The 24,600-nt window shown below is 40.8% G+C and overlaps 1 protein-coding gene, 1 long non-coding RNA gene and 2 other non-coding genes across 6 annotated transcripts; all 4 read left to right on the forward strand.

Moving 5' to 3' along the window:
- The first annotated feature begins 10,334 nt into the window (after positions 1–10,334).
- XB5731801.S (probable histone H2B 3 S homeolog) lies at positions 10,335–13,166 on the forward strand. Its single transcript, XM_018238763.2, has 3 exons — positions 10,335–10,444; positions 11,392–11,522; positions 12,916–13,166. Exons 2-3 carry the CDS (start codon positions 11,400–11,402, stop codon positions 13,087–13,089), a joined length of 297 nt encoding a protein of 98 aa, XP_018094252.1. The 5' UTR covers positions 10,335–10,444; positions 11,392–11,399; the 3' UTR covers positions 13,090–13,166.
- Positions 13,167–16,657: 3,491 nt separating this feature from the next.
- Positions 16,658–23,843, forward strand: LOC108702944. Of its 3 annotated transcripts, XR_001933402.2 has the most exons (7): positions 16,658–16,828; positions 17,134–17,519; positions 17,831–17,942; positions 19,226–19,326; positions 19,888–19,981; positions 21,991–22,162; positions 22,957–23,843. It is a non-coding gene; the product is annotated as an uncharacterized LOC108702944 (long non-coding RNA). The 3 variants fall into 3 exon arrangements; XR_001933403.2 differs by lacking the exons at positions 21,991–22,162; positions 22,957–23,843 and having other exon boundaries at positions 16,664–16,828; positions 17,131–17,519; positions 19,888–20,333; XR_001933401.2 differs by lacking the exons at positions 21,991–22,162; positions 22,957–23,843 and having other exon boundaries at positions 16,673–16,828; positions 19,888–20,333.
- LOC121399232 lies at positions 18,569–18,683 on the forward strand. Its single transcript, XR_005964841.1, has one exon. It is a non-coding gene; the product is annotated as a small nucleolar RNA SNORD89 (small nucleolar RNA).
- LOC121399230 lies at positions 19,675–19,787 on the forward strand. Its single transcript, XR_005964840.1, has one exon. It is a non-coding gene; the product is annotated as a small nucleolar RNA SNORD89 (small nucleolar RNA).
- Positions 23,844–24,600: the final 757 nt, after the last annotated feature.

A 24,600-nucleotide genomic window follows, 5' to 3' on the forward strand; every position in this document is an offset into this window, starting at 1 on the left:
CCAAGCAAAATCATGGTGTAATTATGGTGGATGAACTGGTAACGTTACCCCTGCACGTCAGGCCCCCCGACCTTTTGTAACCTAAACCCAAGCCAACCAAACTATGGTCTGGTTCCCACCTGGAAAGGTCCAGACTGAGAATTAAAATAGGCCCTGGCATTTCAGGTACACAGAGGCCCAACACAGCCCCTACCAGCCCACTAAATACTGACTTTCTATGGCACCTTATAGCAGCCCTTCTGGCATTTGCCAGAACCCACAGATTGCCAGTCCTGGCCTGCACCTGGATACCTAGGCAGGGGCTGCAGTAGTCAATGGAAAAGGGCAGGACTGAAGAAGAAATGTTTTGGACTGGTAGAGGCAATATGCAGGACAGGTGTTAATTGGGATCAGTGAGGCAGGTGTAGTATAGAGTAACAGAAACTACTGAGGAAGAGGTAACTATGGGACAGAGGTAAATTTGGGCTGCTGGGGCAGATACGTGCAACAGGGACAAGTAGGCGCTTGGAAGGATGTCACAGATTAGGTCAATTGATAAAATGTTCTTACTGGCAGCCAATCATGTGGCTGACTAGTGGGGCAGGTCCAGCTAGAGGGGAAAAGTACAATAGGAGTAAGTACTACAGGCAGCATGTTATCAGTCAGCCAACAGAACTGCTTCCCAGTGTGGGGTTAGATTAAATGTATTTATACAAAGGGTTAGGCTATGGGCACACAGCCTCTGGCTGTTGTCAGTTTGCAGGCTGAGAATAGCAGATCTGCTCAGTGCCCTTGCTCCATTGATTTAAATTTGCATAAAATTTGAAAATTGAATTACATTTAAAATGGGTAGAACATGGTTTCAGCACTAGGTCTTGCGAGAAAAGCACAGGAACCATATTCAACTTGCCTCATCACTCCAATGAACTGACAGTACCGATATTAGGTATATCCCCTGTGCCAGTCACCTGCACCTTGCATACTGTAAAAATGAAGTGCCTGATGCAGGCTAAAATGCTTCAGCAAGTAAATGCTAAGCTATGACATTTCCAGAGTTTTACTTAAAAATCCATCACCAAACATGGAATGTGTCAGGCACCTGCAAATAAGTGATACTGTATGGGTCTTGTACTGGTGTGTGTGTCTCCCCAACTCAATTATAATTAATGACTCCCGTGACTCACAGCTGCTTCAGTATGCCCAACCGTGGTGCTCGTATTTCAAGACATCGACATTAATTCCAATACATTGACCTAACTGGAATTCTCTCTACTGGGATACAAATCAGTGCAAGCAGGGCTTTATATATAAAAGATTATATTTTTGTATCGGTGTTAAACATATACAACTATTTATTGTAAAGCGATGTGAATGTGTTGGAGTTTTCTGATGTGTTAATAATGAAATTATAATAATCAGTATATTTCTTCTTTTTTAGGGCCATACTGATTGGGAGATTTAATACAGTTAGCCAAAAACTAAGTTCAAAATGTGCATTTATGCCAGAATGCCCTCCTGAGCCAAAATTTGTTTTTTTTTTACATCAAAAAGTTAGTGTTTTTGCCACTTTAATTCCATTTCCTGAATTTTAAGTTATTAAAGGGAACAGGGGTCAGGAACAAGTTTGGGGATTTGATTTATACACCTGTAGAAGCGAAAAGAGTGTGCCTTTAAATATTACTTTTAAATACTGTTTTACATGGGATTTTCACCAAAACCTCACTTGCCCCCTCCAGCCACTCCACTGCCCGCAGCTGCTTTCCCAGGATGTTCAGGTGATCACATTGCACTGTTGGAGGCCAGCCAATCAGCAGCAAGGCAAACCTGACAGGGAACAGCACTTTAGCAGCCTGTGCAGCCAGAGCTGTGATTGGCTACTCACATGCCAAGGTGCTTCTGGGTAAACAGTATTAGGGCTCTTACACATGAGCGTTCTGACCTGCGTTCCCCTGCGCTCCCCTGCGTTCCGTTTTTTGGCGTTCAGCCGCAGGAGAGCACAGGAATAGACGCAAGTCATTATTTGAAATGGGGCTGTACTCACTCAGGCGCGTGTAGGCGCCGAACGCAGGTTCAGACGCAACATGCTGCATTTTTCCTGCGTTCGGCGCCTACACGCGCCTGAGTGAGTACAGCCCCATTTCAAATAATGACTTGCGTCTATTCCTGCGCTCCCCTGCGGCTGAACGCCAAAAAACGGAACGCAGGGGAGCGCAGGTCAGAACGCTCATGTGTAAGAGCCCTTAGCCATGCTCCCTCTGCACAGCTGGCAGGGTCCACAGAGAATGTGGGATTCAATTACAGTCCAAACCCAGTTCTGGGTGTTGCTCAAAATGCGTCAATTAGTGAAAAAGAACACTGCTCCCACTCAACCAGCCAATGCCACCAAATACTGAATCCAGATAATCCTGTACATCACTTATATTCATTCAATCGCCTGTTCCCTGCCTGGCTCACTGGGAGGGGTACCTAGAGGGGTGGCAGTAAATGCCCCTAAGCCTGGGGAGCCTCCAGAAGGGAAAAAGAGCTGTTCCCTTCCCCACCATGAGAGGTTTGCAGTGGGGAGCCTGGAAACCGCCCAGGGAGCGTCTGAAAACAGCAAACCCAGGCAGAGGCGCAGGGCGGGAGAAAAGCGAGACTGGGCTGTACCAATGCGTGAGCACTAGAAGGGAGCAGTCCTTCCCCTACCGTGGCCTCTGCACTGACAGCTCCCTGGCGTCCGTGTGCCAAAAAGCACAGCTCAGGAGCCAGGGAGCGTGTGTAAAGTTCCAACTCGCCAGCGCAGAGATTCCTGCTTATCAATAAATGCCATTTTCTTCAGATTTTGGGTCTGAAACTAAAAATAATAACGTGCAGGGAATTTTATATTTGTATCTATTCTTGAGTTTATTTGCACAGGACTTGATTGTTGGGTTTTGCTTGTAGCTCTTGCTATAGGTATGAGATTGGATCACCTCCCTGTGAGAATGGCTGAGGATGCTGGGACATAATACTGCTGCATACAAGCACTGCATGGAGATTCTGGGGATCTCATTTAATAGGATTGCTGTAACTTTTGAAAAATGGAAAGAAGGACAAAAAATTAACGAAGATCTCCGAAAAATGTTATGACCTCACACCCCCCCCCCAGTTATCATGTCCATTTTACAAAAATCGGCAGGTTGTGAAAGTTTGAACACATTTCTGGGAGTTTTAGGGCATTGTTTTATGTGTTATACCTAGGGTTGCCACCTGGCCGGCCTGGCCGATAAAAATAATGGTTGATCCCAATGTTATTAATAGAGATAAAAGATAAATATATAGGAAAGCCGGTATTTTTTTCCAGAAAAGGTGGCAACCCTAGTTATACCAGTTTTGCTAAGGAAGGTAAAATTGTGAGCCACATTTCTCCCAAGAGATTTGCTTATCTTAAATAGTTAAAATGTTATCTTATGTTTCCTCGTGAGGCAACTTCGGAATACCGCCGCATATGCATTGCCACAGGCAATTTTAATTTTAGCCGGCAGGGGGAAGGCAGTTCGGGGAGATTGTCGCCCCGAAGAAGAGGCGATTTGTCGCTGGGGCGACTAATCTCCCCGAATCTGCTTGTGTGGACTGACCCTAAATTGGTACAAATCTATATAAGTGCAGATGATGTGTGTTCTGGGCTCTCTGCCAAAAAGTCTCTTATTTAATTATGTTTCAGAAACTTTGTATCTTTTTCTGGCATCAGTGCAGGAGATCAAAGAGAAACTCTTTTTAATAATTTTTTTTTAAATGTTTTTTTTTTTTTAATAATTTAGGCAATCACTTTACATTATGCACTTCCTAAATGTCACAACACCAGGGCCGGAACTAGGGGTAGGCAGAGTAGGCACGTGCCTAGGGCGCAAAACTGGTATGCAGATTGGAGTGTGCTGGGCCCCTCTGAAGATTTTTTTCAGGGGGGCCCGGTGCACTCTAGTTACACTACTGACTCCCCTGACTCCTTACTGTTTAATTGTGTAGCCAGTGAATGGTCACAGGGCCGGATTTACATAGCGTGCGCCCCTAGGCTCACTGCTGCTCATCAACCCTGTCCCCTCCCCTTCATTCGTGTACAAGCACAAATTTTCATCATCAAGTCAGGAGCACTGGGGATTGATGCACGGGAAATTTATAAAACTACTGTGTCTCATGAGCAGCCCCAGAGCTTCCGGACCAATGTGGATGTGGTTGGGCTCCCTAAAATCCTGCTGCCCTAGGCCCGGGCCTTGGTGGCCTTTCCATAAATCCGTGCATGAATGGCCATGGGTGTCCGATTGCCCATTTTGGCGTATAAACAAAATTAGGTTAGATTTTTACTCGATTTTTGTATGTAACCAAATAAATGTATCACATTTTTTATGTTATTCTACTCCCACTTACTTCCACTAGCACCCCCCCCAAGGCTATAATGAGTAAGTTTAAAAAGTGTCTCCAGCATATAAATACAGAAAGCGTTCCAGGAACTCATCCAGTAGGATGATTATAGATTTTCTGCTCATCACACAATTACCCTAAAGCCCCAGTGGGGCAAAAGGTAGTACATAATGCAGCTGTTCTTCACTTACGCCTGTGCCCATTAGTAAATCGGCGAAGTCCCGAAATGATTTGAAACGAATTTGAAAAAAATTAAAAAATTTGAATATCGAAGTTTATCATGCACTGTCTCTTTAAAATTCGACTTCGACCGTTCGCCATCTAAAACCTGCTGAATTGCTGTTTTAACCTATGGGGGACCTCCTAGACCTATTTGGAGTCAATTGGTGGAAAAATCAAATTTTTTTCTGGGAAAAACTTAAAATCAAATTCGATCGAATGCACTATTCCTTCGATTCGTACTAGTCAAATTCGGTCGAATACTGACTTATTCGATCAAAAACTGACCTTTTCGACCAAAAAAAACTTTGACTTAATTTCGGTTGGTCTTTTTGAATTCGAATTTCGAAGTTTTTTCAACTTGAAATTCGACCCTTGATAAATATGCTCCTAAGTTTCACTGGTGTTTCTGTAATCTAGGTGCAGTTTCCCAACTGTTACATTTAATTGTAGCAATTGTTAAAATTTGCTACTTTTAGTTGATATATTTCTCAGGCGCATCTGTGGAATATTAGAAACTATTGTATCAATTCTAACAGCTGCCTCTAAAGGGCACCTGTTGGGTAAAAATGTTATCCCCAACCAATGGCTAATAGCATTCCGGTTGGGAATAACAGTAGTTTTTTAAAAAAATAATTCCCCCCCCACCAGCGCTACTTGCGAGCAGCCATGCGTCACTCACATGCGCATTACGAGCATGTGACGTCACACGCATTATGAGCAATTTGTGGCACATTTTCACTATGCCCATGTGAGTGACCGGACATGGCTGTTCACACTGGAAGCTCCCTCCCGGTGCGGGTAGTGTAGCATTTTTTTTTTAAAAAACACTGTTATCCCCAACCGGAATGCGGGCTATATTGGTTTGGTTGGTGGTGCCATTTTTACCCAACAGGTGCCCTTTAATGAAACTCAGGGATTCTGCTCATCAGGAACAAAAATAACAAATGCTTCAACTTATTTTAACAGTTTAGAACAGTTTACAGTCTGCATCAGGTCTGGACTGGGATTCAAAGTTGGCCCTGGTATTTTAAGTGTGCAGAGGCCCAAACAGCCCCCAACCAGTCCACCAAATAGTTTCTGTCTATGGCATTTTACAGCAGCCCCTCTGGCATTTGCCAGAATACATAGATTGCCAGTCCAGGCATGGTTGGCACCCCCAAGCTGCTTCAGAAAGACATAAAAAGGTGAAAATGTAAATTTTAATCCAATATTAGAAAAACAGTTGCAAATAGAAAATAGAAAGTAATTGTAAAAGATCTTCATTTCTGGTGAACTGAAACTAACAACTGAACTGAAAAAAGTCTTGGAAGGTGAAAAAACCCCAAAAGACTGTGAACGGGGAGAGGGGGAAGTGAGGAGTTCAGTGATATATAATGGTACTAATGGAAAGTGAAAGTAATTGACTGCCCTACCTTTATAGAGGTGGGGCAAGCAATATAAGATTGACAGCTCAGATTTTTAAATACATTTATAACAGGTATGGATCTTCTATTCAAAAAATATTTGGGTTTCTTGTATAATTTACACAGGACTTTATACATTATACAGCTTTTTTATGTGTGGGTGACAGGTCCCCTTTAAATGTGATGCTAGCACTTCATTTGTACTTCTATCTGTACATTATATTTCTCTAGAGAAATATATACAGTAAGATCTATGTGAGCATGGTCAAAAATTGGGCTATATGTGCCACAGTTCTGATAGCTGGGCAGTATGCACAACACAAAGGATTTGATTGGAGAATTTTATTTTATATAGGCCACCCCTTTAGACTAGAAGAAAAGAACTTTCATTTGAAGCAACGTAGAGGGTTCTTCACAGTCAGGACAGTGAGGTTGTGGAATGCACTGCCGGGTGATGTTGTGATGGCTGATTCAGTTAATGCCTTTAAGAATGGCTTGGATGATTTTTTTGGACAGACATAATATCAAAGGCTATTGTGATACTAAACTCTATAGTTAATATAGGTATGGGTATATAGAATTTTAATTAAAAGTAGGGAGGGGTGTGTGTATGGATGCTGGGTTTTCATTTGGAGGGGTTGAACTTGATGGACTTTGTCTTTTTTCAACCCAATTTAACTATGTAACTAACTATGTGATGATGGTGGAAGCTTATGGAGGGAAAGACGAAAAATCAAGTCAGCAGGTTCAGGTTTTAACTTTTCACTAGAAAAATAACCAGGACTTTTATTGTGTGACAAGGCAAAGAATGTCCACATTTGAAGCCAATGTAAGGTTGATATAATGGTCTCTCTGTGATTAATGGTTACATTAACAGTATTTAATTTTCCATTAAACAATGAGATAAAGCTTTGGCTGTTACTGATAATGTATCTGAATTACAAATATGCCATTCAGATACATTTACTGAAGCAAAGTATGCTCTGCGGCAGATCAAAGAGAAAGACATAGTTGACATAGTTGATATAGCTAACCACATAACACATTAAATGAAATCACAAAGGCACCACACAAGTATGTACTGTATCCCATAATAACACATAGTAGCTATAAGTGATTTATAAGAGTTTTTATAAGTGCTATGAATACATTCTGACTTTTTTTCTAAGGAGCACCCTGCTTTTTAATTTATATAGTGAGTGTGGAGGCTTTCAGGTAGCCCCTTGCAGTGAGCACCCTCTTTTTTTTTAGATTATTGCCTGGTGTTCCATCCTTAACCCCTATGTACTATATTGTCCATTTGACTGGACAGCCCGAACTGCAGCTTCATTGCAGTTACTGTCGTCATCAAAACGAATACTATTGCACACACGCACATGAATTGGATGCAAGTGTGACTAGCATTTTTTTATTGGGGATTGTCTAATTTTCAGCGCCAAAATCAGCATAAGCTTTTGATTCGCTGCTGTTCAGCAGGTACAATCCATTCTGGAAACCCTGGAATTACCTGCACATCCAAGGTGGTGATATCTCCAGGTTTCCCCACCATGATTAGGCACGCTCACCCACGATTTATCAACAGATGGCAGGACAGATGCTTTTGTGCTCAGTGCAACTATGCAGAAGTGCAAAGATCATATTTGGATACTAGCATGTGTTTGTAGATTTTGCACTTGCAGTCTCAAATGACCCCTAAAGTGTTATCTAAACAAGTCAAACCAATATAGCCCATGATAAATAATATGTCCGCTTGCCTTCTATTTTAGAGGTGTATAATGGTTTAAGCACTGCTGCAAAATATAATCAATTCTAAGTCCCATAAATATTCTGGCCAAAATTCATAATTCTCTAGTCACCACCAGGTGGTGCTTGCCCACCAGTTACTATTACCTGAGTGTCTGTATGCCAATGGAGTGTAATTGCAAACTGCAGCAGACAAAATATGAAATGAACATTTGCACAAATATTTTGACGATAATTTCAGATGATGAGATCCTCACACTTTCAAAGTGTGGGGATTCTATATGCCATATGACTCAGAGTGGTTTTTTGGCGAAGTGGAGAAACACAAGAATGGATCAAGAAAAACACTATCTGGACCCAAAAGATGAATATAAACTGCCTCACACTTGCTGACAGGGATAAGCATAAGCATGCAAAGGAGAGGGTCAAAGAGCTCACTGAGAAATGGTGGTGGGACACACAGTGTTACATGATGCAGTAAAAACTACTGAGAAGTAGGTCCAAACATTAGTGGGCATACTCCCTATATAGCTTAACCTGCAACCTTGTGTCTTTATGTGGTCACAGAACCCCTCAGTGACTTTTAATATCCTTATAATTTACAGTAGGGGGTACATTATCCATTATAATACGCAGCAACGTAACTAGAGGGAGGGCGTGCAGCCGGGCCCCCTGTCCCCCCCCCGTACGCCCGGAATCACCCAAAGTCAGTGTCGCGCGAGCTGCTGGGGGCCCTGAGGGGGTGCGGGCCCTGGCCCAGTCGCACCATCTTCTCCCCCAGTAGTTACGCCACTGATAATACGAGTGATATTAAGAGTTCCCTGTATAACTCAGCCTGCAGCCTTGTGCTTTATGTGGTCACAAAACCCTCTAGTGACTTCCAATATCCTTACAATTTACAGAGGACATAGGCAAGGGAGCATGTCAAATTAAATATGATTTACTGCTTTTCTATTCATCCAGTAGAATACATCTAATCTATGCTTGAACAAAGCACCATAAATATATAATATCAGTTGTTCAGCATCCATGTGTATATTTGTAAACCTGCAAGGGCTATATCTAAATATATCTAAAATGCTTTTTTATCTAACATTTATCAGTGTGCCCAGTTACTTTAACCTCAACAGAACCAATTCCTGGTGATTTTTGTCACGCCTGACCATGTCTCCATTGTGTTTCAACCATGCTCCTTGCTCTGTCCTCACTGGAGATATAAATAATCCACTATGGTTATATCTTTGTGAACCTTTAAGTGTTGTCAAATGGGACACAAGTAATCACAAAAGACAGATTATGGCGCTACTTAAGTTTATGGCACACATGGCTGAAGCAGACACTATCAAGCGAGGCTCACCTGTCACTTCCAGTGTCTGCTAGAACATTTTCCATCCTTTTCACTGGTATAGACTGACAAGCTATGAAGGTGATTTGAATGGCCCCTATTTTCTGAAAACACTGCAATGATAAAAAAAATTAGGCATAAAAGTGGTATAACACACTCTCAATCATAAGAGTTTCAAGTGAAAGGGGTGCCAATAATAGCCCAGAGAGCAATAGAGTTTGCATACTACTAAAACCTACTTCATAAAACTAACGTTACCAGCGAGTAAAGCTGACCAAATGATAGCTTTAGCTGGAAGAGCTTGTATAATATGTATAATAGGTGCTGCAGGGTACTATTAATTTTTTGTAGCCCTGTAAGATGCATTTTTTTTCATTGAACTGGCAATGCAATATGCTCATTTAATAGACACATCCAAAACAGACTAAGGGCTCTTACACATGAGCGTTTTTACCTGCGCTCCCCTGCGTTCCGTTTTTCGGCGTTCAGCCGCAGGGGAGCGCAGGAATAGACGCATTTAATTATTTCAAATGGGGCTGTACTCACACAGGCGCATGTAGGCGCCGAACGCAGGTTGAGACGCAACATGCTGCATTTTTCCTGCGTTCGGCGCCTACATGCGCCTGTGTGTGCTGAACGCCGAAAAACGGAACGCAGGGGAGCGCAGGTAAAAACGCTCATGTGTAAGAGCCCTAATACATGACATATCACTGTTGAGCAAGTTGTTGCAATCACCAGAATAACATTCTGTGTTCTGTCACCAAACATTGATGTAAAAGCAGTTGTAACTCTTCAGTATAAATATTCGTGACTTGCATGTGAATAGTTAAAATACCCTATATTGTGGCCTATAGTGACAGTCTGTACTACAAAGTATAGACCAGATGGCATACTCTATGCCAATAGTAGCTGTGCATGGCAGCTGCACATCAAATAAAGGGAATTAGGGGTTTTTCACGTATGAAATTGTCATGGTCGATACTGCAAATGTATTTATAACAAACTAAGCAACTAAAAATGGTATTCATTGTTTTCCATGTAGTTTGTCACAATGATTGCAAACTGCAGCAAAGACATGCTTTATTAGAATCTAGTATCAGCCTTACATTGTGCTTCTTTCTGGAGAAAAAAAATTATGATTAAAAAATATGGAAAAGCAGTAATGCAATAACATCTACAGTGTAGTGTAGGGTGTAGGGGTGAGGCTTCCAGCTGATTCCACTAAACAGAACCTGATTGGATGTCTGCAAACTGCCAATCACTTCTGAATCCCCAGAATAAGATGCACCTGGATCCTTTTATATAAATACCTCAAACAGCAGGAAGCTGAGTCTCAGGAGAGGTACCTGTGTGTTGTATTTGCTTGAAGCTTCAGGTGGGTAGCTGTACTGTCTTGTGTGTTCATTTTTCTTGTTGAGTTTATTGAATGGCTGCACTTTTCTGTCTTTTTTTTTTTGCTGTTTTGATTATTTTTTTTTTGTCTGTAGTTCTTGTTCTAAATTCAGCTTCATTTACCCAGAAATGGCCTCTTTAAATCTCAGCAGTCTAGTCTCTCTGCCCTAAACTCTTAAGTTTTCTTTCTGCCTGGTATAAAATACAGGCAATCCCCAGGTTGTGTACAAGAAAAGGTCTGTAGGTTTAAGTTTAATTTATATGTAATTTAAAACATACATTACTTAATGCAACAAGACATGTTTTGTCTTAAGATAGTAGTGGGGTTTTTTTTTTTTTTTTTTTTAACCTTATGTGCTCTGCAGTAGATAACATATGCCAGAGGGGATTGGGGCAGGTGGGATTATAAAGGCCAAGCAAACTACAGTACATTACTGTAATGGCCTCTGTACATAAGCTGTGTGTAACTCTGAAGACTCCCTGTATATAAAATATAATAATGCAGGTGCTGTTACCAGTAAGAGTAGTGATTGTTTTCACTTCCTGCAAATGCTACTAAAAAGGTGGGTAAAATCCCTTTCACTGACTAGTCATTATGTCTAGTAAATGCCTCTTCTGCTGCTAAGGGCTTGTTCTTAAACTTGAATATGCTGCTGGCTATTAAATTACACTTAACTTTCTTTATAGTCTTGAGGCCAATTCCATGTACAATACCCTAGCATACAAGGCAGTATAATGCTATATTGAATCTTTAAACTGTGAAATCAATGCCCAACATGTAGGCATACATGCTGGTTATGTTGGGCAATGATTGCACTACAAAGTGGTGGCTCAAATTAAAAGGGGACATTTTTAAGTGTGTGTGCATTTGGTAAGATTCTTTACTAATTATCTGGTTTGACTTCTCCTTGCAACACCTGCTTTACTTAGGTGTAACAATGAAACCCACTGTAAGAAAAATGAGATCTGCTGGCAACAAAATGACCCAGAGTGCTCTGGGAAAGGGAAAAGGAAAATCTAAGGGTCGTTACTCCAGCTTCATATACAGGGTTTTTAAACAGGTGAGTGCAATGTGAAATAACTTCCAGTACCTTTTAAGTAAGAGGTGTTTTTTCTCTTATGGTATATCCATGCCTCTGCCATCCCTATACTTGCATGTGGGGTAATTTGTTCAAACCTACAAACCTGATCACTACTGGGCTAGTCTATTTGGTGCCCCTATTTTGCAGTCCTTGGATAAGACTCTTATGCCCAAGCTTGATTGCTTATCTGAGTATTTAAAAGCTGACATGTCTGCTATAACACTGTCGCACTGCTAAATCTCATGCATAATGGATAAAACTAGGGATGGCCACAGGGACTCCTTATCCTCAGACCAGAACACTTGATATTTATAGCGCCCTAAAAAATAGTGTTGCTGCTTCCTAGGGAAGTCTGTGCTACCAAAGCATAACCATTTTGGGTGTTGCACATAGAAAAAGTGAATCGTGTGTGCTTTCTTATAAAGGGAACAAGTTATTTTCTTCAACCAGTTCTTACCTAGTATAGCCACACTAACTCTATACATTTAAATTCACTTCTAAATGTTCCTGTCATTCGCAATAAGCCACCAGAACAGACATTTTCACTGGCTTTAAAGTGCCTTTCCTTTTTCCTGGAGACTGTCCGGTAGTGACCCAATGTCTGATTATGTGAGGTCACAGTCTAGTAAAATTGGAGCACAGAAGGCTTACTGGGAAGGAAGCGCATGATCAACCCTAAAACTTCATTGACATGGAATACCCTATAGCCAGGTCTGGACTGAGAATCAAAATAGTCCCTTGCATTTCAGGTACAGATAGTGACTTTCAATGGCACCTTATAGCAGCCCCTCTGGCATCTGCAAGAACCCACAGATTCCCTGTCCAGGGTTGCCTATAGCTGTTACTTCCCACATTGGGTTTTAAAAGAATAGTCAAAGTAGTATGCTGATCAGATTCCCAACCAGTTAATTTATTTTTATAACTTGGTTGGGGGTAAGCACATGGGTGCCCTGGCAATACTCATTGGGTCCCTCTGTGCAGTTTAAATGAATAAATGCACAACCCTCCTATTTAGGTAATGGGAAATGTATTCTAAGATTTGCTTTGTGTCTGCATTATTAAATGCACCATACTGACCACATGTGGTTGTATTGGATTCATCAAGGCAATTATAGGCTGTGGCTTCCCCCTAAGCAACTAGTACCAAATACAATGCACCAGATGACTAAATGGCAAGTTATTGCTGTTGTCTCAAGTGCACCCTAGTTTTTCACAGTGCCAAATGTCTTTAAGCACAAAGGGTCAGCCAGTTGTGTATATAAAAAGACTATTGCCCATAATGTAATAGCCCCTGACCATAATGTGGCATGTTTCTCCTACAAAGTGTAAAGCCACTGTGATACAACCCATTAACCTGAATATCTTCTTGCAGGATCAACCACACACCAGCTTCCCTTCTCTATCAAAGGAGACAACTGCCAAAGAGACCTGTTTTTATATAGCAGATGAGGCTGCCAGGCTTTCCCTCTACAATAAGAGGAAAACTATCACCTGCCAGGAGATCCAGTTTGCAGCAAAGCTCCTTCAGGCTGTTTGTCCTGTCTAGATGCAATGAGTCAGACCATTAATGTATGTTTGTGCTTAATAGTTTTAATATGAGTAATAAATACCTTTTTTATCTTACATGCTGGTGTTCCATTCCTTGGTTCTCTAGACAGGACAGATGTTAACATGTCATGTTTTATCCTTAAAGGAGAAGGAAAGGCTGAGTATCTGTGGTGCCTAACTTTTGGCACTCCCAAGTAAACTCAGCCTTTCCTTCTCCTTTAAGGTAAAACTTAAAGTTAACATGATTGTATATACTTACCTGAAACCCTGGGGCCAGTGCTCCTATCAGCAGAAAACTGCAGTTTGGGTTTTTCTTTCCAGCAAGCACCATGGAGCGTTGGTTTCCTTCTTCAAGCTGGTACTTGTGCAAAAAGCCATACTTGAACAAAGAAGTTGGCTTTTTAAGTCTACTGTGCATACATCTGCCCCAGGAAATTGAGGAAGCTGTTCGCTCCATGGTGCTCGCTGGAAGAACCCACAGACCAGTGCAGTTTTCTGCTGATAGGAGCACTGGCCTGGGTTTTCAGGCAAGTATATACCCTCACTTGGCACCCGCAAGTAAACCATGCCTTCTCCTTTTAAGGGGAATTACACCCAAACTTAAAGGAATTGTTCAGTATAAAAACTGGGAAAATAGGCTGTGCAAAATAATGTTTCTAATATAGTTAGTTAGCCAAAAATGTAATGTATAAAGGCTGGAGTGATTTGATGTATAACATGTCAGTCAGAACACTACTTCCTGCTTTTCAGCTCTCTTGGTTTACACTGACTGATCAGAGACTCTAAGGGGGGCCACATGGGTCATATCTGTTACTTTTGAATCTGAGCTGAATGCTGAGGATTAATTACAAACTCACTGAACAGAAATGTTCCATGTGGCCTCCCTTCAAGTCGCTCACTAGCTCAGAGTTATAGAGCTGAAAAGTTGGATTCTGGCTGTTTTATTAGACTTCTGTTCACTCCAGCCTTTATACATTGCATTTTTGGCTAACTATATGAGCAACCTTTTTTTATTTGCACAGCCTATCTATTTACAGTTTATTTTCACACTGAACTGTTTAAGGTGTAATGGAAGTATCATCTAGCAATGCAGCATCTGGGGTGCCTTTTTTTTTTTTTTTTTTTTTTTTTTGCGGTTCAAAAGTCAATGGGACTAGTTTATCAAACTGGGCAAATTTGCCCATGGCAACCAATCGGTGCATACACTTTTAAAGCCAGCTGCAAGTAGAACAATTAATGCAGCAATTTGTTTGTCATGGGCTACTGCCCATGGGCAAGTTTGCCCAGTGTTGACTCCCAATGTTTGGCATTAAGCAGAAAACTTGAATGTATAAAACTTTGGCAACTAGAAGCTTGCAAGTTCATGTAGAAACTAATGGAAGTTTGGTTACGATTGTATTCAATGGTGTGTGGGGCGGTACACATTCAATGCAGACTGGCTATTTAGTTGGGCAGGCCTGTAGGAACAAATTTAATATAACCTTACAATTGGCCTAGTATCTGTTTGGTGACAAAGATGTGTAGCCCTGGTTTATGACCATTCATTAAAAGAAACTGCCACTAATACAGTAGCTGACATTTATCTGTAGCATTTGTGAAATATTCACTAAATGTAGCAAATTGTAAATGCACTTCTAAAAATACTCAACTAAAGTGTTTGGAAGGCTTTAAATTATTTGTCTGTCTTCTTTTTTTTTTTTTTTTTTTTTTTTCCCCCCCATCTTTTAAATTGTATTCTGACCCCAGCAGCTAAAATCTTCTGAGGTTATAGTTTGAACTATCTTCTATGCATATAAAGTTTTTCATTCAAATCTGGTTGTGTATTTTTGACCCCAACAATCGCATAACTGCTAAAATTTTGCTTGGAGCGTTGTTGAAAAATGAGCTAAATAAAGAAACAAGATTTAAGTCCAATTACAAAGTCTCTAAATTGCACTCTCTACATAATGCAAAGTTATTTTAAATGAGTCTAAATATTTTATTTTTTTAACATTCTTTGTTTATGGCAAATTACTTTACTGTAAAAGAAGTTGTTTGGTCTAAGTTCACTTTTATTTGTACTTTCTATTCTATTTTTATGAGTGCAAGTGACAGGCCAGAAGGAAACCACCCTGCGGTCCACATGAATGAGGTTAAAGGGTAGATAAAATATTTCCACTTTTAGACTAAACCAGAAATATGAATTTGCTCCATAACCTTACAACATGTCCTTTAACTTCAGGGACATTATTGCACATATCACAATGTGCTAGTGGATACATATATTTATTAGTCGGTGAAATTCAGTTACTAGAAAATGCTTGGGTAAAAAAAAAGTTTATGGAACACGCGATACATGGATTCTTTACTCAAGAGTTGGGAAAACTAAAAAACAGAATTACTATGATCCAGCCATTGGTCTTGTAGGTCTTGTATACTGGATATTACCCATTTCCATATGAGAACAAATAAGGCAAATTAAAAGTAGAATAGTTAATTGCATTTAAGTGATTAATAAGAAGGTATTAAATAAGTAAACCTTTAAAAAAAAATGTAAACTTGATGAAGGCACTAGACTTCAGAAATTTACATGCATTGCATAATCGCAGAACAGTATTTATCCCTTAAAATCTTGGAATTAAAAAAAAATGTAAACTGCAGAAGTGCACAGAATAGCACTCATCAATATTACATTCACTTTTTAATTTTTAAAGGTTTATCATTTAATAGAATAAAAAAAAGTTGAGCAAAGAGGGAATGGGCCTGTAGTCTAAGGTTTTCTAGTAGGCCCCTGGCACTCAAGTCCAACAATTATCATGTGCCAATAACTGCATGTTACAGCACTGACTGTCCAAGATGCAACCAACCTTCAGAGCATAGTACCGGTTACATATAGTGCCATCCTCCATGCAATTGTAACTTGGTTTGGTTATAATAATAACCAACATTCTCATTACTTGCTGCACCCATGAAGTTCAATATAATTTCCCTAAAGCAGGCATTAGAGGTGAATCTCATCATAAGACAAGTAACATGGATCCAGACTATGGGAGGAAACTGGAGGATTAAGAAAAAATGCACTCTTTTGGTCAGAACCAGTACTTCATACTGGCTCACTTTCCTCTAGACCAGGGATCCCCAGCCTTTTTTTTTTTTTATATACCTGTGAGCAACATTCAGATAATAAAAAAGGAGTTGGGGAGCAAGGCAAGCATGAAAATGTTCCTGGGTGGCTCAAAATAAGGGTTGTGATTAGCCACTTGGTAGCCACTATGTGGACTGTCAGCCAACAGGAGGCTGTATTGGCAGTACAACAAAACTTATGCATCCAAAATTTGTCTCCAAGCCAGGAATTCAAAAATTAGCACCTGCTTGGAGGCCACTGAGAGCTACTTTCAAGGGGTTGGTAAGCAACATACTGATTGGGAGGTACTGCTCTAGACCAACGGGCCACCTGCTTTGCCTATTAATTGGCTCTTTGTGACATCATTAGTAACACCATATCTAATCACCTGCACAGCATTAGGCCACAGATGATATTGTCTAATTACCCAGCCCACTGCCTGCATATAAAGGCCAGCTTTGGTATTGTTCTTGTGCCTGTTAGGTGCTCATGTGCATGGCTGTTGTTGTTTTTTTTTTTTTTATGTACTGCTTGTGTGTGACTTGGGTTTTCTCCTCTCTTCAGGTGTTCTTACTGGGACTGTTACTTGCACCCATGGGTGTCCTAGGAACCTTGTGCTATAAATCTGCATCAGGTGAGCTAACTGAAGAGTGGCTTAGATTGTAAATTGTGATGTGCAAATCCCCCCCCCCTGTAGATCAGTGATATAATTGTATGTTTGTTGGACACATGTAGAGTATACGATTGTAGAGTATGCTGCTGTTTTATAACCTGTAATATGAAATGCCCTATATTTCCTTTGCCGTTAAAGGAACCATTGCAAAATCAGCCATTGCACATCTTAAACTCTTATTAGTCAGATCTGAACTGGTCACCCTGGAAACTAACATGTATTTTCCTATGCCAGCAAATTAACACACGTCTTTATTTTCTAAGCAGCGAAAAAAGGAACACCCTGTAGGCTCCACTACTACTTCCTGTAACCTCTCCCTTACAATGGAACGTTCTTGTGCTAACTTTTGGCGTGTTTGAGGAAACTTTCGGTTCTGGCAACTATTAGGACAGCCTTTTCGGGTCTGGGTTATGCGGCTGTTCTTCCCACGGATGTTTTGCTGCTCAGGAGAGGCCAGTCTGGGAAGCAACGTTACTAAACAAGGCCAGTCTTGCTGCAGGCTTCTCTACTACTACTGCTGCTGGAGGGCCTTGCATCCTGCTCCTAGGACTTTTAACCCAAAACCATCTGCCGACTGTATATTCTTTATCCGGCCATGAGTTGTCCTTCAAACGCAGCAAAACGATTTCTGCGGGATTTGTCCCTGAATGAGGTAAGCAATGTGAGGAATTAAGCGTTAACCAGTGAAGTGGGATGAGTAAAAGGGTAGCAGGACTGTAAAAAAAAAAAGCCCCTCAAAGTTAAACTGCTGAAACTTGTGGCCCTTGATTGCTATTTACTGCTGCGAGCATGTGGAGGCTCTTTTCTTTTATTTTTTCTTTTCTTTTTCAAATTCCTCCTCCCATAGATACAAGTACAGGCCCTTACGCCAACATAGCGTAGTTGTGCTACTTTTCAGCATACGGTGAACAAAGCGTAATTAACTTATTAATAACCCCACGTTTTGATTTTCATTCTATACAGGTGCTGCTAGAGATTCGTATTGTGTTCAAGACCAAACTTCTCTGCAATCCAAGGCTCCTGTTCTTGAAGAAGTGGAGACCTAATTGTCGGATGCTTATGCCTGATTACTTCTGTAAGTATAAAACAACAAGTAAACCTTTGTACTATGCTTTTAGGGTATGTTAACACAGGTGTGCCACCATAGTGCAGTGCCTGTTGGTTTTGTAACCATTGTGGCAGGGGTGTTTTCTGGCTCTTCCCTTTGCCCCCCCCACACCTTACTTTTCAGCATTTGAGCAGGTTGAGGGGCATTGCAGAGAGGCCAATCACACTTTGTACTAGAGTGCTGAAATTCCTTTATTTCAAAAGTGGAGTTGCTGCTCCTGGTAACTTGCAGGGCTCTGCCACTTGAGGGCAAGATTCTCAACTTGTCTAATGGCAGCAGCCCCTGCATAGAAGTGAATTTAAGAAGCTGGGGATGTAGCTGCTGTGGTTATAACTCTCTCCTACTTGTGACTGCATCCTTAAATGTTACTTAGTCTCTAAAATCCAGTCTTAAGCCTAAATTCAGTTCTCTGGTTCATTGATTGGACAAACTGCTCTCTTGCAGTGTAACCAATTTTATAAGAGCCCAGCACCCAACTTCTAGACCAGTGCTAGACTGGGGGGTGCATAAAAAAAATCTCACATCTGGTTCGTGTGCCTTCAGTTCAGCCCTGTTCTAGCCATTGTCACATTAGATGGGGGGGGGGTCAGCAGTCTGAGGAATGACGAAAAGAAAGGCCGAATTACAGCACCTCCCTCGGCAGGTTTCTCTCTGTGCAGGAGGTGCAATGACAAAACTCCTTGAAGCGAACTATCAACTGACCTCCGCAGTGTATGACTGTCCCACTAAGCACTGAAACTAATATGGGTGGAGCATGACATTACTATACTATCTGATGATAAGGGAGTTAGCTTTTGCACTTGAATTTCCTCTTACTCCTTTGCTTGCTGCTATCAGATCCATTTAATACAATGCTACATCTTGGCCTGATTAACAGACTCCCTTCCCACATATGTGCATGGGATCTTCTCCAGGCTACAATCATGCTATATCCCCCTTCTCATAACACCATTCCCTCACCCTGGTCCTCACCCTATAAACATTCTGTTCTTCGTTCCATCACTAGTGCTCTGCCCTCTTATAATAATGGGGCTTTAAATATACAGTATATTCCTATCTTACTTTTTTTTCATGTTCTGGTGGTATATGGTATGAGATTGTGTATCTGGGCCTAACATGTTTGGGCACAGTGCCCTTGGCATTTATATTTTGGGTAGGTTACCAATTCAAATCTAAGCAAATGCAGTACTGTTCCTCTATTCTGTGGTAATTCATGTCCAGTATAATGTGCTGGCTTTGCTGTGTTTTAGAACTACAGACCTTGTTACGTGATGCAGGCACTTCAAGGTGGCTCCATTAATGCGACCCAGAATTTCTGCAGAGGCTGATTGTATTTGCCCCCCTGAATATGGTAAGAAATGGATGTAATTAACTGTATTGACTTGTAAAGTTGATGCTTTGAGGCGATTTGCAGCTTACCAATGCAGGGCTGGATTTACATAGCAGTTGTCCCTAGGCCTGCTGTTGTGTATAGCCCCTGTCCCCTACCATTTATTCACACAAATGTTCGGAGCAATGGGGATTGGAGTGGATGAGAGATTCCCCTTCTATGGTTAACAGACCACTTGCATTGTATGGCCTTGTAGGAGAAAGCATTAAAAAGATGCTAGTATTGCTATTCAATGGGCAGACTGCATCCCATTTGGTAATGTAATGGCATTTGGTCTAAGCATAACAGTTTGTCACACTAGATCAGCAGTCTGAGGAATGATGACACAAAAGGCCGAATTGCAGTGCCTCCCCTGGCAGGTTTCTCTGTGTGGAAGGTGCGATGACAAAACTCCTTGAAGCGAATTGACAACTGACCTCAGCACTATGTGACTGTCCCACTAGGCACTCTAATTTGGGTGGAGCATGAAATTGAACAATCTGATGTACATAATAAGGGATTTTTTTTTTTTTTTTCTTGCAGGATATTTTGGGAGCTCATCTAAATGACAAGAAGCCTCAGGAGAGAAATCTGTTCTCTCAATGGATTCTTCAGGAAAAAGTGGCCCTAAAACATGGTAATGGTTTCCTCCTATTCCCAACATTCTGTGAACTGATATTGAAGTTATTGTCATCAACATGGTTACATTTCATTTTGCTCAGTTTCTTCCCATGTCTTCCATTCTGTCCATACCTTAACCAAGGTGCTAGGCTTTGTTTACTTGTATCTCTCCCTTATTACTCCTAATTGTGTTCCTCATCTGTGTCTATTTTGTTGTTGTTTAACTCAATTATATCAACCCCTTTCTCAGTCCCTCGCTAGTGTTCTGCCCTCTTATAGGCTATGAAATATACACTCCTTTTACCTTCTGAATGTTTCTTTTGAAAGGACTGTATATGCCGACAATAAAACACGTTTTTTTAAAAATTGCTCTGTGATCTGGTCTATAATAGATAATACACTGCTTTGTATATATATAAGCTCTGGGATGGGATATTGATTTGGACCTCATCTAAGCAGTCACACTACTGGTGCAGCATAGACTTAAGGGAAAAAAAGCTGTAATCAAATATGCACTGGTTTATATTGGAGCTGCCCTTGACTAATAACTAGCTTGAACATAAAGTTTTAATGAGACATTCTGGAAAGGGCTTGTATGGTGGGAGGACAAAGGTGTTTCCATGCTCCTTTGTCAAGGAAAAGGGTTGGAAATGCTCTGCTGCAAAATCTGCTATGTAATCTGGCTTCTGCAGGAGCAAAACCTACATGGTCATCTAGGAGCATTTTTACCTCTGGTTGGTGCCACAGGTACATTTCATGGGCCGAAATAGTTAGGGATGCACAGAATACAGGATTCGGCAAATCCTTTTGCCTGGCCGAACCGAATCCAAATCATCATTTGCATATGCAAATTAGGGACCAGGAGGGAAATTTTTTACTTCCTTGTTTTCTGACAAAAAGTCACACAATGTTTTTCCTTCCCATCCCTAATTTGCACATGCAAATTAGGGTTCGGTATTCTGCCGAATCTTTCGCGGGGGTTCGGCTGAATCCAAATTTGGTGCATCCCTAGAAATAGTTTCTTCCTAGAATAGTAAAGTACCAAAGATTACTTTTTAGTTGCAATGCTAATTGAGTTTTGCTTATTTTTATGGAGGACTGCAGGCTCCAGAGCCCTAGTAGTGTCCTGTTACCCAAATAACAATTGAGGGGGGGGGGTGGTTCATGTTGCAGAGGCATATGTATGGCAGCCATTTGGTGTTGAGTACACTGAAAAGAATGCAAACGCTTATGGTAAGGGGGTACAGAGTAAAATAATATTCAACCTCGATGGCTATTGTGGTCTTTAAATAGTACAAATAAGCATATGCTTAAACTAGCCATTTTCTAGACCTATGTATAGTTGTGTTCAGAATAATAGCAGTGTGTTTTTTAAAAAGTGAATGAAGCTCAAAATCCTTAGCTTTTATTGTCATACACAAATGCATTGGGGAACACTGCACATTCTATTCCAAATCAAAACATTAAGAAAAATGTATCAACTTTGTGTAATATCCTCTTTCTGTAAACTGAATTAAGTCTGTTCCAAAAAATAGCAGTGTCTGCATTTTATAAGGATTTTGAGATGCATTTACATTTTTTATGCATACTGCTGAACACAACTGTAGTTACTACATTGGTGATCACTGGAATTTACTTTTTTTTTTAATTGATTGGGGGTCAGTGGAGATTGCTGTGAGTTTAAATCCTGTTCTCCCGCCAGCCCCTTTAACACTACTATATGTAAATTACATACTGTAAGTTTCTGCAATTCTGAAGGTTTTTGTGAAAGTAGCATATCTCATAGGTTTTTAACCACATATTGATTGTGCCCCCTTACAATGGTGGCTCTGCTTCCCCAGCTAAATATTTAACTGCACGTTGTTGGCGTAAAAGTGTCATGTATCCTATCCTGCCAACAGATGAAAGTATCACTTTAAAATGTGATAATGCATATGGAAAGTACCTATGGGCAGGTTCTGGAACTATAAACTGACTTCTTAATATCCTTGTAGTTTGGCTGTATTTGGTGGCTATGTTTTGCAGAGGCACTTCTGTTTCCAGACTTGACTGAGCTGATCAGAAGCATGTACACTGAGCCAGGATCATGGATCGGCCTTCACCAATCACTCCAAGCCAGGAATGGAAGTAATACTGCCAAACATGGTGCCTTCCAACACCCTGGTGCACAATTAAGTGAAACCTGCAAAATGATTAGGTAGGTAGGGGTATTGTAGTTGGGGAGGTGGGATGGGTCCTCTTCAATGATACAAGTTAAAAACCAAGGGAGGGGGGTTAAAAGTAAAGCAAACAAAAGAGTGCAATGGTGCAACTCTTGTATACCAGCTTACAAAGCAGCAGATGTACTATGGCCTTAACTGTACCCGTGTGAAAGGAAGAAACACTGCCAGCTTGTGGGGACCTCTGGAGCATGGATAGTTCTTTCTATGCCAAAAACATCAACAATTTCTCTCCCAATCACTTGAGTCTGTGATCTTAGTGCTACCTAATAGGAACAAAAATGATTGCAAGCTTTGCAGGGTGAACACCCTTTAGTACTAGTTGTACAGGTAAGTGTAATTTATGAGTACTTATTTGCTGTACTAATCGGTTATATGGAAACATTACATTACAGGTACCATGACACTCGCATAGGTTGATGTTCACAAATTTATCTCTTCATCAAGAAGATTTTCCTCCTGGCCGAAATGCGCTTTATTAACAGACTGGAGTGATTATACTTGATGCTTGACAAAAGGGTGTTCATCCCCAAAAAGTTGCGTCACACAATAAATAAGCAAGGGCTTGTCCTGCTAGCAGTACCCCTGTGAGCCAGTGATTTGCATTTTCTCGAATATAACAGGATTGCCATGAGCATTAAATCCCCTTTTCCAACATGATTGTTCTGTTAAAGGGGAACTCCACCCAAAAACAGACATTTCTCAAAATTACAGAAAATGGAACTTAATATCTTATCCACATCATGTGCAACTTCCTGTTCTTTTTCTGCAGGATGTGGGGCGTTTCCAAGTTCCAATGCCTGTGCACTCCCTGGCTCCGTGTTTTGCATCATTTCCTAAAATAAGATGATAAAACAACCATTATAATTTGTTGAAGGGGAAATACATCTCAGAACATTTCTGCTCTTAACAAAAGAGTCAATATTGGAGTTACAACCTTCCCAGAGAGATACTGCAGCAGGAGATCAAACAGAAAGTTGGGACATTTCAGTAACAATCCAGGACTGCGGATTGAGCTGTCCGTCAGGACTGTCCTATGAAAAACGTGACAGTTGGGAGGTTTGATTCAGGGTCCGGGCCTTGACTGCATCTACTGCAGGGCAATGCGTCTCCATAGTAACAGCTTGACTGAGTTGAGCGAGCAACATATCCAGATACCATCTAGCGGGGATGATATGTATTGCAACTCCTCTGATAGAGTGCTGCTTATTAATTCACTGTCTCCTAGCAACCACTTTCGTGCATCCTCATCCCCGGGTGCCATGTCCCGGCACAAAACTGTCAGCCCTAAGCTGCCTCCCCACATGCTCTGAACTCTATTGCCATGGGAGCAGGTGGTGGCTGATCAGTCAGTGGGTATTTATAGTGCAGAAAAAAAACCATGAACCATATGTGTCAGATTCACTCATTTAGAATTTTCTTGATATGTGCTGTTGGGGGTTGATTATTTGGAGCCCTGAGCCACCCTTAGCCTCCTTTCTTTGTTGCCCCCTCATCTGCGCTCTCTCCAGCTTATTAATATCCTTCTTTAGGGGTGCTTCGCCTTTAAGTTAACTTTTAGTATTTTACAGAATTGTTGGTTCTAAGCAACTTTTCAATTGGCCTTCCTTTTTTCTTTTTTTACAATGTATTTTTTCTAATTATTTGCCTTCTGATTCTTTCCAGTTTTCAAATGGAGGTCACTGACCCCATCTACAAGACAAATACTTGGTGAGGCTGCAAATTTATTGTTGTTTCTACTTTTTATTACTCATCTTTCTATTCAGACCCTCTCCTGTTCCTATTCCAGTCTTACAATCACATCAATGAATGGTTGCAAAGATAATTTGGACCCTAGAAACCAAATTGCTGAAATTGTAGATTAGAGGGCTGATGAATAAAAGGCAAAATAATTAAACACAAATAATAAAAAATTAAAACCAATTGCAATTTGTCTCAAAATATCACTCTCTTGGTGATACTAAAACTTAAAGGGGTGGTTCGCCTTCAAACAACTAGTTGTTTTCAGATAGATCACCAGAAATAACGACTTTTTCCAACGACGTTCTAAATAGTGTGACCGTTTTTCTAATATTGAAGTGTAAAGTGTCATTTTTCACCTTCTAAAGCAGCTCTGGGAGGGGGGGTCGCCAATCCTGTAAGCTGTTCTAAATGGATACATTTAGTTGATACATTTCTTATCTTTGTCCCTGCTGAGCAGAATCTCTGGGTTTCATTACAGGCAGCTGTTAGAATTGATACAATTGTTGCTAATACTCCAGAGATGCTGCTGAGAAATGGATCAAGTCAAACACCGCAGACACGAACATTCAACTTTAAACTTAGATTTTGGGAAAAACAGTAAAAAATAAATAATGGAAAGTAATTGAAAAAAAGTCTTTATTTCTGGGGAACAATCTAAAAACAACTGAATTGA

The sequence above is a fragment of the Xenopus laevis genome, chromosome 9_10S (genome assembly GCF_017654675.1).
Source record: "Xenopus laevis strain J_2021 chromosome 9_10S, Xenopus_laevis_v10.1, whole genome shotgun sequence".
In the NCBI taxonomy this organism is placed as follows: Eukaryota; Metazoa; Chordata; class Amphibia; order Anura; family Pipidae; genus Xenopus; species Xenopus laevis.

Coding starts and splice junctions, on each gene's coding strand:
- XB5731801.S (XM_018238763.2), top strand. CDS start 11,400: ATGAAACCCACTGTAAGAAAAATGAGATCTGCTGGCAACAAAATGACC. Junction 11,523..12,915: donor TATACAGGGTTTTTAAACAG/GTGAGTGCAATG, acceptor ATCTTCTTGCAG/GATCAACCACACACCAGCTT.